General features: G+C 37.4%; 1 protein-coding gene across 1 annotated transcript in view; it reads left to right on the top strand.

Annotated features, from left to right (window-relative positions):
- The first annotated feature begins 903 nt into the window (after positions 1 to 903).
- PALMD (palmdelphin) overlaps positions 904 to 16160 on the top strand; it is a 55713-nt gene continuing 40456 nt past the window's right edge. The window contains exon 1 of the mRNA XM_004263070.4: positions 904 to 1308. Within this exon, the coding sequence (XP_004263118.1) occupies positions 1264 to 1308 (45 nt within the window). The 5' untranslated portion in view covers positions 904 to 1263. The remainder of the gene's footprint in view (positions 1309 to 16160) is intronic.

Here is a 16160-nt window from a genome sequence, read left to right as displayed (position 1 = left end):
GTACTGAACAAATGTTAGCCATTATTATTACTGATATCAATAATGCAAAGGAAATAAGAACATCTGTTCAATGTTTGGGGTGTCCTTTTAACCTCTTCAGCTGAATGTTGATATGAAGGTGCCTGATAGCATCTAAACATGTAACAATGAGGTAGATGGTAATTAGGATTTATTACATCAAAATTTAATTAAAGAAATGGTAGGGGAAAGAACAAAGTCAGTCATAAAGCTTCCCAGCCTCTGCTTTGACCTAAGAGTTTCGCTGGACTTGACTTCCTCTTTCTAAAGGGCCAGGGAATACTCACATGGTGTCAGACTACATGAGTTACAGAATGTCTCATCACACTTTCAAAGTCTCATTCCTTTCTATTGCATAACTGGTGAGGTCAAGATGGGCAACTTTCTGAGTGTCATTGCTGAATAGGATCCAAGAAAGAACTGCATTCCATAGAAATCCAAGACAAGAAATAAGGGAGGGTGGTACTTGACATTTAAACCACACTGAACACAGCCGGTGGACCAAGTTCTTAACAGAGTCACGTTAATGCCTTTAATTTCTCCATGACCTAAAGATTCCAAAATTTGAAACAAACTGCTGAAGTAGGAGGGGAAGGGAAAGGCAAGGGCAGCCTGACGTAAGTTTACCACTATATTAAATTCTAAAGTTACTCTAGAATTTTGTATTCTTATCTAAATGCAATTAAAGGAAGAAAGGCAAGCAAGTGACTTGACCCAGTCAAGGTAAGGCTTTGTCTTTGCAACTCTGGAGGACAGTACAGGTAAACAACTTTGTACAAATACACACAGACCCACACATGCAGAGATTTTCTTGTGTGTGTCTAGAGCAGAGGCTGATTAAGCACTCAGTGCATGGGCTTCTAGCGCTACTCCTAGGAAAGAATGAATTGGGTAAGGAACAGTTAATAAGAAAATGTGCCTTGCTAACTGTGCACATTACAACAAAGAGCTGGCAGCTCCTGAAGGAAAAGGGCTTGTACGGCTGCCGTTCAAACTTGTCAGTCAGCCCGTGCTAGCAGCCTCAGCGTCTGCTTCCCCAGCACACCCTCATTACATGTGTCTGGCCTGATCTGTACATCTGCTCAGAGACGCTCCTGCCGAGTCGGTGATTTCTGCTTTTCTCCACCGCTGCCAAAGCGGATTTCTCCCTGCTTCTCTGTCACCTCCACTCCTCTCCCCAAGGAGGCTCCTGCTTTATGGTAGTTTTGGACTTCCCTCACTGGCTGCCTGTCCTTGACTTCTAGAATGGAAGAAGCTGAGCTGGTGAAGGAGAGACTCCAGGCCATCACAGTAAGTCTTGCATACAGTTATAACTCATGGAGGAGGTTGCTCATACAAACAACAGAAGCGTTGCTAGCTGCCCCGGCCGCTGAGCCCCGTAAGTGGAAAAACAGAACTGTCACCTTTCATGGACGACGGGTCTCTGCCACTCTCTTAACCCTGGTGACCCTCTGTAACTCTTGGTTTTCCGAACCTGAGTACAGGGCAAATGTTCTTGATTTCCACAAAAACTGTGCCTATGTTTTAAATAGCAGTCAGAAGCTTTTAAGGCAGTTTGGTTAACCTTCTATGTACCTTAAAAAAAATGCAGATTTTCCTTAAATTTATATTCAACAAACAGTAGATCAAAAAACAGATCCCTAACTTGGAAACTTTTTTAAACAATTAATTCACCAAAAAGTTAAAATCTTTTAAAAGGAGGAGAGAAAAAGAAATAAAACAAATGACTTGAAACTTTTTATTTGTAGTTGTGGAAGTGTGTCCAGAAAGCCTAACAAAATTAAAATGAATGTCGTTGTATTTAAGCTAAGCATTAAACAAGAGAAAAGTAGGTAAAAGCATGTATCAGATTAATTCTAAGATATCAGTTTCCAGCAGAGTCACAAACTGAATAAGATCCTGATAAAGGAATGCAATGCATGCAATGCAATGGATTTGGAAAATATTTCGTTAATACCAGGAAGGAGAATAGTGCATTTTTTATGTTTGTTCTGGGAAAGAGTCAAAGTGTGAAATGAATTACTTTCCTTAAATGATCCAGCTTTTTTTTTTTTTTAATTTTCCAAAATCCTCTATTTGGCAGTAACCTGGAAATCTCTGGCACAATCACTTATCATTAGCTACAACTTATAATTTTTTTAAAGAAAAACCACTTTGGAAATCAACATCCCAATTTTTTCAGCATTTTCTGCCACTGAAATTAACCGTCAGGAGTACTTTTTAAAAACTGATGCATAATATCACAGATGCGGATTTATTAATTTCAATGTATATTGGACATTACTATCTATAAAAATAACTCTTCATTGCCTTGTGGAAAGAAAACTGATGCAAAATCAGGGTGGGTAGAAAGATATTACTCTTTGCTCTTCAAAGTCCCACAGCATAAATTATTACTATGCTAAGCCCAATTTAGAATTTTTATTAGAAGGATACAATGTTTCAGTTCCACCCAGAAAGATGCAATAACTTGAAATATTTTCTCAGCCAATGGTTAGGAACCAAAAATCCACAGATAAAATTGGCACTTTTCCATAAGACAGTGTTCTCGAAATGTCCAACTTCTAATTAGTACATTTTCCTTTCAGAAAAACTTGGTTTGGATTATTGTTTGTTTTGCTTTGTTCTTTTTTGTTGTTAAACTCAGCCACCATTTCAGCTGTCCCGCTTTAAGGGACAGGAACTGGGCCCTGCTCTGTTGTTTTTGGCGTGGGCCTTTTAGGTTACAGCTGTTGTCTAAAGGTTACTGTATTAGACTGTGTGACTTGTGTGGGCACAAGCTCCGCTTTTCCTGATGCTTCTATCTCCTAATTAACTAAATTAAATCATGTATCCAATGAAATCCACAAGTAGCCCCTTGTTCCACATTTTCCTTTTTGAATCACAGCCCACCCTTGCTTCCACCCTTTTTACACCCAGTGCACCTTACAACTCGTACTAAAGTGCATGTGTTCTAAAGGTATGACTGCATACAGTTATTCAGGAAAACTAGGAATTTTCACAGAGGGTTCCAAATGCAAATAGAACTAGAACAAAAGTCATAATGCCTTAAATGCCTTACAAGCAGACAAGACAATAAATAGGTTTTTGAATATACTGGTGTGTGTTTTTATGATCATTTAAAAAATAAAATAAAATAACAACTACTTTTCGGAATATTTCATTAGCTTAACCATATCCCATTAGAAAGAATTAAGCAAATCTCCAAAGTAAAATCACAAAGTAATTCTATTTTGGAAGTAAGATACTTGTATAAAGATTGTAGAGAAAAAATTGAGAAGAGTTTGTGGGAGCAAATCTCCAATAGTGTACACCTCACCAGACTAAGTCCAGTCACAATGGTCACCACCTAAAAGGAAAAAATGGAGCAGTGGTGTGTCCATGGAAACAACACATCCACTCATCTCCCCTGGACACCCTGGGAAATGCCAGCTTTCTCCACCCTTGCCTTACACAGGAAGCCACCTCAGCTATTGCCCTTCCCCCTGGGGAAATGAAAACACACAGTGTCCAGAGAGTTTGCAGGGATTGTTTCACTTTTGGAAGTACTTAAAATCTTCAAAATCTCTGACCTAGACTAAAACTCAGAGACAATATCCTAATTTTAACTGTTTTCCTCTTATTTCCCTACACTGAAATAATTTTTATATACTTTATAAAATCATAAGACAAAATCAAAATCATAAGACAATTGCCCAATGTAACCCAACACAGCAACTCATAGGCACTTTGTTAGAAAAAATAAAAAACTTTTGACAGTCTAAGAAAGATCTATTTGATTATTATACTAAAAGTTATCCCTCCAATTCCTGGCTGTGTAATGAAATAATCTTCACTGTTATATTTATTCCACATGATTTTGAGCGTCCAAAAAGTCATTATTTCCACTGCAAGGAATTTAAAAAACAAATGTATATGCCTATAACTTGACAGACTCAAGTGCCAGTCTTATTGTTCCTCTTTTTAAAAAATCAGATTAAGCGTAGTAAGTAGATGGAATGTGACACCAGGCTCTCAAACTGAAAACAAAATTACTGTGATGGTGACATTCATTTCTCATATCAGTAAGTTGAATTTTAGATTAGTCAGAAGTCCTTCTCAAAGACTTTAAGAGGGGGAATTCCCTGGCGGTCCAGGGGTGAGGACTCTGTGTTTTCACTGCCGAGGGGGTGGATTGGGTTGGGCAACTAAGATCCCGTAAGCCACAGGGCGAGGCCAAAAAAAAAAAAAAAAAAAACTTAAAGAGAATAAAGGCAAAATTATGAAAGTACACAGAAATGATTGTTTAAAAGAAGGCACCTCATTTGGGTATACCAAATATGGGTTATATTTTGTACACTTACTCTCATGTTTCTCCTTCATTACTTTATCCATGTACAGGCATACCTTGGAGATACTGCAGGTTTGGTTCTAGACCACTGCAATAAAGCAAATATCATAAAAAAGCGAGTCACACAAATTTTTTAGTTTCCCAGTAGAGATAAAACTTATGTTTGGACTGCATAATACTATTGCATAACATAATACAGTAGTATTATGTCTAAAAAATAACGTATACACCTTAATTAAAAAAGACTTTATTGCTAAAAAATGCTAACCATCATGAGTCTTCAGCGAGTTGTAATCTTTTTTGCCATAGTAACATCAAAGATCACTGATCACAGACAAAGAAATACTGTATGTTTTCACTTATATGTGAAATCTAAAAAATAAAACAAACAAACAATTATCACAAAACAGAAGCAGACACAGAGGAAAAACTAGTGGTTACCAGAGTAGGGGGAGAGGTGAGGGGCAAAATAGGCAAAGGAGATTAAAGGTACAAACTATTAGGTATAAAATAAATAAGTTACAAGGAGGTAATGTACAGCACGGGGAATACAGTCAGTATTTTATAATAAATTTGTATGGAGTGCAATCTATAAAAATATTGAATTGCTAGGTTGTACACCTGAAACTAATATAATATTGTAAGTCAACTATACTTCAATTTAAAAAAAAGACTGCTCACAATGAAAAAAACCAAACAAAAAGATCCCTGATCACAGATCACCATAACAAATATAATAATAATGAAAAAGTTTGAAGTATTGCAACAATCAGCAAAATGTAAAAGTGATCAAATGCTGTTGAAAAAACGGCGCCAATAGACTTGCTCCGCGCCCGTTGTCACAAACCTTCAAACTGTAAAAAAAGAGAAAAAAGCAGTATCTATGGAGCGAAATAAAAGTGAAGCACAATAAAATGAGGTACACCTGTACCAACTCTTCACTTACTAAATTAATGGTCAAAGTATATCTTAGCCAAAGAGTTTAGTTTTCAACTCTAAGTGGAAAACAGGGTACTTCAAACTAATTAAATATTACATTGATTAAAAGGTCTCTTGAGGCTTAAGTTAGTACATAGTGTTTTAACAAATAGCGGATTTTGATACAAAAGGAGAGCTACTGAAGTAGGTGATTGGAAATGTGCTTTGAATATCACTGGAACTGATAATACCAATGTCTCCAGCGTTCTCAGGAAGAGTGAGATGAAGGACTGAAAGAGTTATCCCTACAGGGTTCCTCTCTGGAAGTAAACATGGTCCACACCAAAGAATGATGAAAAGATGCAGGTAAATTTCCCTCAGAAAGAGCAAGATCCCCTTATGACCACTAATATCCTATACTGCTCACATCCTCCTCCAACAAGGAACACGTTTTCTTGTCTCCACTCCGATGGTGACATTAGAAAATACTGTTACTAAATACCATGGGGAGACTCAGACTGGAAAACTCCTAGATCTTAAACTGGCTAGAGATCATAGATTCACAAAAATAGGACTGTTTGGGGTGAGGGGGTTGAGCTCAGAAGAATTCTGAGAACTAGAAGCAATGTACAGAGAACAAACCAGCTGAGGAGAAAGGGGGTAAGAATAAAGCTGATATTTTTACTCTTTTCAAAGCTTAACCTTTAATGTTAGAAATGCATGTTATCCACTCATTCTCTCATTCCCTTTATTCAATTTATGGTTATTGAGCACTTACTCTGTGCCAAACCTCACGCATTCACATTAAAATAAGTGAAGAAAAGGGAATCAGGAGTGTCAGGAGTGGTATGGGATGGGTTGCAATTTGCAGTAGCATGGTCAGGATGGGCCTCATGGAGAGGGTGACATTTGATCATAGATGAAGGAGGTGAGCTTGGTCAAAAGTTAGACAACAGCAATAATCACAAGGACAAGCACCTGCCTAGGACTGACTCCTTTTGGTAATGAACCACTTAAAGGCCTGATGCTGGAATCTGAGCAACAGATTTGCAGGCCAAATCTGCTCATGACGCAGAATTATCAAGAGCTCTCACATTTCCCCGGATCCACTCCCTATTTTGTTCCACTCCCAAGGAATTTTTTCTCGACTTGTAAACATAGGAAGGTAGGAGGTAGAAAGCTCTTTACATAAAACAGAAATCTACCCAATACAAAAGACCACTATTAAAACAATAACATAAATACACACAGGTTCTATTAATAGTTACTTCCTCAGCACGTTTCCTCTCACTAGACAACCCACCTCATCTCGTTCTCTTTTTTTTCAATATCTGGAATCTTCTAACACTTAATAAAACAGTTAATGACCTCAAAGCAGGACCTGCTACATAATTTGTGAGGCCCCATACAAGATGAACATGTGGGGATCCCTGCTCAAAAAGTGTTCAGAATTTCAAGGTGGTAACAGCAGAAGTTTAAAAGCATTCAGACTAAGCACTGGGCCCTTCTGAGCATGGTGCCCTCGTGTATGACTTCACAGGTCACATGTCCAAGAAGCCCAGGCTGCTGGCCAGGTACATTTTTTTTCCCTGTTCATTCTTCCTGTACAAATGAGAGCATGAAAACAAGTGCAAGCCAGCCTGGATCTTGACAGAAGTTAGACCTTAACATGTGTTTGGATCGCTGTGTTATTTAGAGCTCTAAGGACTCCTTAAAGTAATAATGACTAAAAGGAAGCATAATGAACCATTGTTCCACTGTACCTCGCGGTTAAGACAAAGTTACAGGAAGAGTTCCCAATTTGTCATGAGCATCCCAAGACATTCACATAAAGATGGTATGTGGAGATACAGGAATCTCCTAAGTAAAGATGTCCTGTGCCACTATATTCAAACAATAAAGCCTCCGCACAATTTTCCACAGTGCTATACTGAGATTACATGTTTCTTCCAGAGAGGGAAAGGTTTCTTCAAACAAAAGTACTATGCCACATTTCTTTGCCAAACATAATAGCCCACCCACAAAGGAGACCATGTGATGAGGTATAATAATTTTGATAGCTTATTAAGGAAACTGCCTTTTGATAACCAGGGGTGGTTTTTCCAGTGTGCTACAGAGCGATAATGCTACTTTGCAAAGCCCTCTACTGACAAGGATCCCCATGAACTTTCTCAACATTACTAGATGGTGAAAAGGAAAAGCTTCTTTTATAGAAAACTGTGATTAAAACAAACCAGAGAGTAAGTCTAACAAAAGTCTAAACAAGTACAGCATAGTTCAGGCTAAAACCAAAACAGAGCTTCCACTTCCTAATCTAAAGTCTCAAACTACCTAGCTTCTCTTGAAATAAAATAAGAATATTTTAATTTTTAATTTATTTAAATGGCAGTGGTGTCATTCTGGGGAGCTCAAGAAGTTTCCTCACCAGGAACCCTGTGACATGTCTATTTTTCTAAAACACCATAGGAGCAGTTTGAGTGAGATCTGAACTTACGGTTTTTATGTAAAACCCCAGTGACTGGATTCACTCTAACCATTTCAGACATAGAGCCAGGTTATTTTCTGAACCTCTGGCTTCTGTCTTAAGCATCAAGTTTTCAATGTGTAACTGCATCAATGATTGATATGGGGTGATACAACATGTTAAAAGGAGCTACAAGAGCTACTCAAAATCAATCTATGCTAACAAATATAGATATAAAGACATATCCTAAGCACAAGAATTCTGCGATTAAAAATAATAATAACACCAAACTCCCAGTCCATCCCTCCCCCATCCCCCTCTCCCTTGGTAACCATAAGTCTGTTCTCTATGTCCATGAGTCTGTTTCTGTTTTGTAAATAAGTTCATTTGTGTCACATTTTAGATTCCACAAATAAGTGATATCCTATGGTATTTGTCTTTCTCTTTCTGACTTACTTCACTTAGTATGATAATATCTAGGTCCATCCATGCTGCTGCAAATGGCATTATTTCATTCCTTTTTATGGCTGAGTAATACTCCGAGGTATATATGTACCACATCTTCTTTATCCTTTCATCTAATGATGGACATTTAGGCTGTTTCCATATCTTGGCTATTGTGAATAGTGCTGCTATGAACATAGGGGTGCATGTATCTCTTTGAATTATAGTTTTAGGAGTTTGGGGTTAGTAGATGCAAACTATTACATATAGAATGGATAAACAACAAGGTCCTACTGTATAGCACAGGGAACTATATTCAACATCCTGAGATAAACCATAATGGAAAAGAATATTAAAAAGAATATATATAAGCTGAATCACTTTGCTGTACAGCAGAAATTAACACATTATAAATCAACTGTACTTCAATTTTTTTAAAAAAGATGGAAAAAATAGGGCTTCCCTGGTGGCGCAGTGGTTGAGAGTCCGCCTGCCGATGCAGGGGACACGGGTTCGTGCCCCGGTCCGGGAGGATCCCACATGCCGCGGAGCGGCTGGGCCCATGAGCCATGGCCGCTGAGCCTGCGCGTCCGGAGCCTGTGCTCCGCAACGGGAGAGGCCACAACAGTGAGAGGCCCGAGTACCGCAAAAAAAAAAAAAAAAAAAGATGGAAAAAATAATAACAGTTTGGGGTTAACATATACACATTACTATATATAAAATAGATAACCAACAAGGACCTACTGTGTAGCACAGGGAACTATCCTCAGTATCTTGTAATAACCTATAATGGAAAAGAATCTGAAAAAGAATATATATATATATATATATAAATATATATATATATATAAAACTGAATCACTTTGCTGTACACTTGAAACAAACACATTGTAAATTATACTTCAATTTAAAAAATAATAATAACCTATTCTTGCATAGCATTTAGACTTTAAAAATAAAAACAAAAACTTTCACATTCATTATCTCATTTGTCCAAACAGTCGTATGAGTATTTTCAAAAGCAGATGTTGCCATCCCCATTTTATAGGTGAAAAACCTAAGACCAAGGAAAGCTAAGGGATTAGTTAAATAGTAGAAAATGGCAGTCTCTGCTCATAACATCACAATAAATTCTAGTAAACTTCAAAACCATAAACCTCACCCTTGTTCAGAACTTCCTCTGTTGTTCACTCTTAATAAAGTTTGAAGTGGAGCAAAGAGAAGAATCTATGGAGGTTCTGCTTCACGTAATCCCCTTTTTTAACCCAAACCAGTCCTTCACACCCTGAAGTCTCCTCTCCTCTTCCCCAGGCTGATAGGAGTAGAAGTGGGAAAGGAAAGAATGTGATGCCATTGCAGAAGCATTTGTTATTGCTTTAACAGGATTGGGACAGAATCATTTTTCGGAGCATCCCATATTCTAAGCCTCGGTTACCTTCTCCCCATCCCACTTCCACTACATAGTCTCTTCCCTTCCAGCCAGGATTTCTTAAGGCAAAGACATTGTTGCATCTCTCACAGCTCCCCCCAACACCGAGCTCCACACTAGCTGGAGCCCAAAAAACCCATTATGAATAAGTGAATGAGTGAATACCATCAAGCTGAAAGGAGGGAGACAGCTAATGATTGTCCACCCAGCTAACAGATTTTTTTTTTTTTTTTTTACTGAAGACATGGCCAAGTTTACCATCACCCTTTGATTATTCAGAAGTTTGTTTTGTGTTTATCCTTGTTTTGTTTTGTTTTGTTTTGTCACAATTCATTAGAACAAACAGGAAAGGGTAGACAAAGGAATAAAAGAGTAGAACATAAACCACATTCTATTTAGAGATCTGTCAGAATTTGTTGTAAAGCTGGGAAAGAAGACTAAATTTACTAAATAAAATGAGGTTTAGAAAATTTGTGCTTTTTAATTCACCCCATAAGTAGTAGTGATAACTACATCTAATTCCCATGGCTAACATATGAATTAGGGTTTTTCAAAGCTAAATTCAGAAATAATCATAGGACCAGGAGAAAACTTAGAGATTTCATCCACATTCCCATCCGCATTGTACCATGCTCAAGAGATGCTCACCCAGTTTCTCCTTGAGCACTTCCAATATCAGGTGGATTAATACCTCCCAAAACACCCTATTCCATTTGAGAACAACTCTCTGTGTTAAGAGTTCTGACATAATGTGCCAGAATCTAGTTTCCTTTAACTGCTTCCCAATCATGACTCTAGCCATTGAAGCTGTACAGCTTTATTTTCTTGATTTCAATCATTCCTCATATCACAGGCTCATTCTAGACACTCTTTTAAATGTCAGTGTCACTCTTAAAATTTGGTGCTGAGAGTTAAACTGAACACTCTGACCAGTACAGAGACCTTACTGCTATAATTTCCCTTGTTTGGCTAATCGTATTTCTACAGATATATTTGGGAAGTGATAAGGAGTAGTATAAGGAGCATTATATTTGGAATTATAGAAAATTAGGCTCAATAGCAATTCCAACACTAGACCAACTTTATGACTTGGGGAAGCTGATAAACTCTCTGGTCCTCACTTCAGTGTCTCTAAAATTAATAATGAATTAACCTGAAAGCTCAGTATTCAGATACACAATGAATATACAAAAATCAATAGCTTTCTGAAAAACAATAATTAGTCAGAAATTGTAATGTGAAAACATCCCATTCCTGATTGCTACATTTTTTTTAAAACTGTTGAAACATAAAAATAATCCTATTTAGAAAATGTGCAGAATTTATATGAAGAAACCTTTATGTTTTTATACCTACTAAGGAACTGTGCAGGATATATATAGTGAAAATTTACTAAGTGATATAATATATATGTCTAGAGAAGCACACCATTCCTTGAGGTAAAGTTTCAATACAAAACAGCTGTCATATATTTTCAAATTTATTTTAAGCTTAATGCAATTCCGATCAAAATCTCTAACGAGGCATTCTTGTTCACTTCTGATGGCACCATGAAATTGCTAAAACAGGATGATTTGGCAATTGGTAAAAGAAAACTCAAAAACTGTTTTACCCTTTGACCAAGAATTTCATTAACAAGGAAATTTATATAAAGAAAAATAAGAGATGCATACAAGATGGATTCCTAAGATGTTCATAGCATAATAAAATCATTTCTTATAGTATATAGTACAAAAGTGGAAGCAAATTCAACGTCCAAAAATAGGCACTAGTTGAATAAACACAGTGCAAATATACATGTGTGTATATATATGCATGTATGTGAAATAGAATAATGTGCATCCATTAAAAATAATTTAGAGGGCTTCCCTGGTGGCACAATGGTTGAGAGTCCGCCTGCCGATGCAGGGGACACGGGTTCGTGCCCCGGTCCGGGAAGATCCCACATGCCGCGGAGCGGCTGGGCCCGTGAGCCATGGCCGCTGAGCCTGTGCGTCCGGAGCCTGTGCTCCACAACGGGAAAGGCCACAGCAGTGAGAGGCCCGTGTACCGCAAAAATAATAATAATAATTTAGAAAACTATTTAATGACATGGTATATCATTGTGTTCATGATGTATTAAAAAAATAAGATTACTGGGCTTCCCTGGTGGCGCAGTGGTTGAGAATCTGCCTGCTAATGCAGGGGACACAGGTTCGAGCCCTGGTCTGGGAAGATCCCACATGCCGCAGAGCAACTAGCCCCGTGAGCCACAACTACTGAGCCTGTGCGTCTGGAGCCTGTGCTCGGCAACTAGAGAGGCCACGATAGTGAGAGGCCTGCGCACCGCGATGAAGAGTGGCCCCCGCTCGCTGCAACTAGAGAAAGCCCTCGCATAGAAATGAAGACCCAACACAGCCATAAATAAATAAATAAATAAAAATTAAAAAAAAAAATAAGATTACTAAGTGTGTAACATACAATTCAAATTTTATATGAGCTATAATATATCATGCAGATGTAAATCATATATAACAGTAGCGATCGCTGATTACCTCTGGATAAAGATAATTACTATTAGAAGTAACTTTTAAAATTCCATCAGGGTGTGTGGTTTTTTTGTTTGTTTGCTTGTTTGGTTGATTGGTTGTTGATTTTTTTTTTTTTTTTTTTTTTTTGGCTTGGTAGGGAGTGATGAAGCATAAGGAATTGGTTGAGTTTTCAATTTAGTTTCTATTGGAATGTAACAAAATGATTCCAAAGTCCAACTGGAAAAATAAACTACTGCTACTAATCAAGACATTTTAAAGAAAAGCAACAAAGGAAAACTTGCACAATAAAATGTTAAATTATCTCATTGGTGCTACATAGTACCAAAATCTATAACTAAAGACACTATACAGATAACCTAGAGCCAGGCCCTAATGTACATTTTTTTGTGTGTAAATGATAAAAGTTAGTAAATGATAAAATTAGTAAACGAAAAAAGTAAACCAATAGGAAAGAATTCTTTAATAAAACTTCAGATTTAGTTTAAAATTTGGGAAAAAAATATTAGACCCTCAGCATTTACCATAAATCAAAATTAATTAGGCTGGATTTAAGAGGTTTTTTTTAAACTCTTTAGGAAACTGGAAGAAAATATGGGTGAATAATTACTGTATCTCAGATACTAAAAGATATTAAAAACGTAAAAGCAATAGGAAAGGGCTTCCCTGGTGGCGCAGTGGTTGAGAGTCCTCCTGCCGATGCAGGGGACACAGGTTCGTGCCCCGGTCCGGGAAGATCCCACATGCCGCGGAGAGGCTGGGCCCATGAGCCATGGCTGCTGAGCCTGCGCGTCCAGAGCCTGTGCTCCTGTGCAATGGGAGAGGCCACAACAGTGAGAGGCCCGCATACCGCAAAAACAAAAAACAAAACAAAACAAAAAAACGCAACAGGAAAAATCTTTCAGTAATTCTAGGAACACCATAAATAAAATTTAAAGGCAAATAGGAAAAATTATTTACAACTAGTATGGCAAACAAAAAGTTACTATTCCTAATTCAAAGAGTTCTTACAAATTGTTGATTAATTAATAAGCTTTACCCAAAAATAGGTAGCCATCACAAACAGGAAATTTTAAAAAATAAATAATACAAATAGCCAAGAAAATTATGAAAAATATTTGACCACACTAATATCAGAAATCTGATTAAGACATCAAGATAAGACACTATTTTTGCTCTACTTATATTGCTAAAGGATCTTTTACTTATAATATTCCTAATTAGAGTGAGGTAATGGACACTGTTTTGCAGAAATATAAGTTAAAATAACTTTTCATTGAAGTCCTTTACCAATCTGCATCAAGAATTTTTAAAACATCCGTACCCCTTGACGAGCTAACTAAATTCTAGGGACCAATAGTGAGGAAATAATCAGACAAAAGTGGTCAAAATTTTACAAATAAGGAACTTTATCATACAACTACTTATTACAGCAAAAGATTCAAAACAACCTAAAAGGCAGAAAAGGGAGACTGATTAGGCAAATTACAATATTCTGAATAAAATTCAATATTTTTATTAATAAAATTCAATTAAATGAGAAATGCTCATGACACAATATTAAGTGCAAAAGGTGGAACGCAAAATTGTGTGTATGGGCGTCCTTGCGTGGTTTTCACATGTGTGTCTGTATAAATTTTCATATCTGTGTTTTGGGTACACTGAAGAAACATTAGAATAAAATGCACCAAAATGTACATAGTAGTTACTTCTAAAGTAGTGGGAGTATAGGAGATTTTTATATTTTTCTTTAAAGTCGTCTAGATTTTTCAACTGTTCTGCAATTAACATATCCTATAAGTTTCATAGGGTACATTTATTAATAATAAAATTAATCATTAATTTGGGTCCCTTTTTCCTACCAGACAAGATGTTTGAAATCTTGGCTTAGTCATCTTCTATTTCATTGGTTCCCAAACCGGGCTGTTCATTACAGTTGCCTGGAGCAGCTTCTAGCAACAAGTCTTCCAGTGCACACCCACTTCACCCTTGAAATTCTGGTTCAGAAAATTAGCTAAATATGTTTATGTTTATTTTTTATTGGGCTTAGTTTTTTTTTTTATACAGCAGGTTCTTATTAGTCATCAATTTTATACACATCAGTGTATACATGTCAATCCCAATCACCCAATTCAGCACACCACCATCCCCACCCCCCCACCATTTTCCCCCCTTGGTGACTATACGTTTGTTCTCTACATCTATGTCTCAACTTCTGCCCTGCAAACCGGTTCATCTGTACCCTTTCTCTAGGTTCCACATATATGCACTAATATACGATATTTGTTTTTCTCTTTCTGACTTACTTCACTCTGTATGAAAGTCTCTAGATCCATCCACGTCTCAACAGATGACTCAATTTCGTTCCTTTTTATGGCTGAGTAATATTCCATTGTATATATGTACCACAACTTCTTTATCCATTCGTCTGTCGATGTGCATTTAGGTTGCTTCCATGACCTGCCTACTGTAAAAAGTGCTGCAATGAACATTGGGGTGCATGTGTCTTTTTGAATTATGGTTTTCTCTGGGTATATGCCCAGTAGTGGGATTACTGGATCATATGGTAATTCTATTTTTAGGTCTTTAAGGAACCTCCATACTGTTCTCCATAGTGGCTCTAGCAATTTACATTCCCACCAACAGTGCAAGAGTGTTCCCTTTTCTCCACACCCTCTCCAGCATTTGTTGTTTGTAGATTTTCTGATGATGCCCATTCTAACTGGTGTCAGGTGACACCTCATTATACTTTTGATTTGCATTTCTCTAATAATTAGTGATGTTGAGCAGTTTTTAATGTGCTTCTTGGCCATCTGTATGTCTTCTTTGGAGAAATGTCTATTTAGGTCTTCTGCCCATTTTTGGATTGGGTTGTTTGTTTCTTTAATATTGAGCTGCATGAGCTCTATTTTTTTTTTTTTTTTTTTTGCAGTACGCGGGTCTCTCACTGCTGTGGCTCCTCCCATTGTGGAGCACAGGCTCCAGACACGCAGGCTTAACGGCCATGGCCCATGGGCCCAGCCGCTCCATGGCATGTGGGATCTTTCTGGACTGGGGCACAAACCCGTGTCCCCTGCATCAGCAGGCGTACATCAACCACCGTGCCACCAGGGAAGCCCCTGCATGAGCTCTTCATTTATTTTGGAGATTAATCCTTTGTCTGTTGATTCGTTTGAAAATACTTTCTCCCATCCTGAGGGTTGTCTTTCCATCTTGTTTATGGTGTCCTTTGCTGTGCAAAAGCTTTTAAGTTTCATTAGGTCCCATTTGTTTATTTTTGTTTTTATTTCCAGTACTCTAGGAGGTGGATCAAAAAAGGTCTTGCTGTGACTTATGTTAAAGAGTGTTCTTCCTATGTTTTCCTCTAGGAGTTTTATATTGTCCTGTCTCATATTTAGATCTTTAGTCCATTTTGATTTTACTTTTGTGTATGGTGTTAGAGAGTGTTCTAATTTCATTCTTTTACATGTAGCTGTCCAGTTTTCCCAGCACCACTTATTGAAGAGACTGTCTTTTCTCCATTGTATATCTTTGCCTACTTTCTCATAGATTAGTTGACCATAGGTGCATGGGTTTATCTCTGGGCTTTCTATCTTGTTCCATTGATCTAAGTTTCTGTTTTTGTGCCAGTACCATACTGTCTTGATGACTGTAGCTTTGTAGTATAGTCTGAAGTCAGGGAGTGTGATTCTTCCAGCTCCATTTTTTTCCCTCAAGACTGCTTTGGCTATTCAGGGTCTTTTGTGTCTCCATACAAATTTTAAGATTACTTGTTCTAGTTCCGTAAAACATGCCATTGGTAATTTGATAGGGATTGCATTGAATCTGTAGATTGCTTTGGGTAGTATAGTCATTTTCACAATATTGATTCTTCCAATCCAAGAAAATGGTATATCTCTCCATCTATTCGTATCATCTTTAATTTCTTTCATCACTGTCTTATAGTTTTCTGCATACAGGTCTTTTGTCTCCCTAGGTAGGTTTATTCCTAAGTATGTTATTCTTTTTGTTACAATGGTAAATGGGAGT

This window comes from Orcinus orca, chromosome 1, assembly GCF_937001465.1.
Source record: "Orcinus orca chromosome 1, mOrcOrc1.1, whole genome shotgun sequence".
Lineage (NCBI taxonomy): Eukaryota > Metazoa > Chordata > Mammalia > Artiodactyla > Delphinidae > Orcinus > Orcinus orca.
The sequence above is the reverse complement of the archived record's forward strand: the minus strand, read 5'-3'. Positions and strand labels throughout refer to the sequence as shown.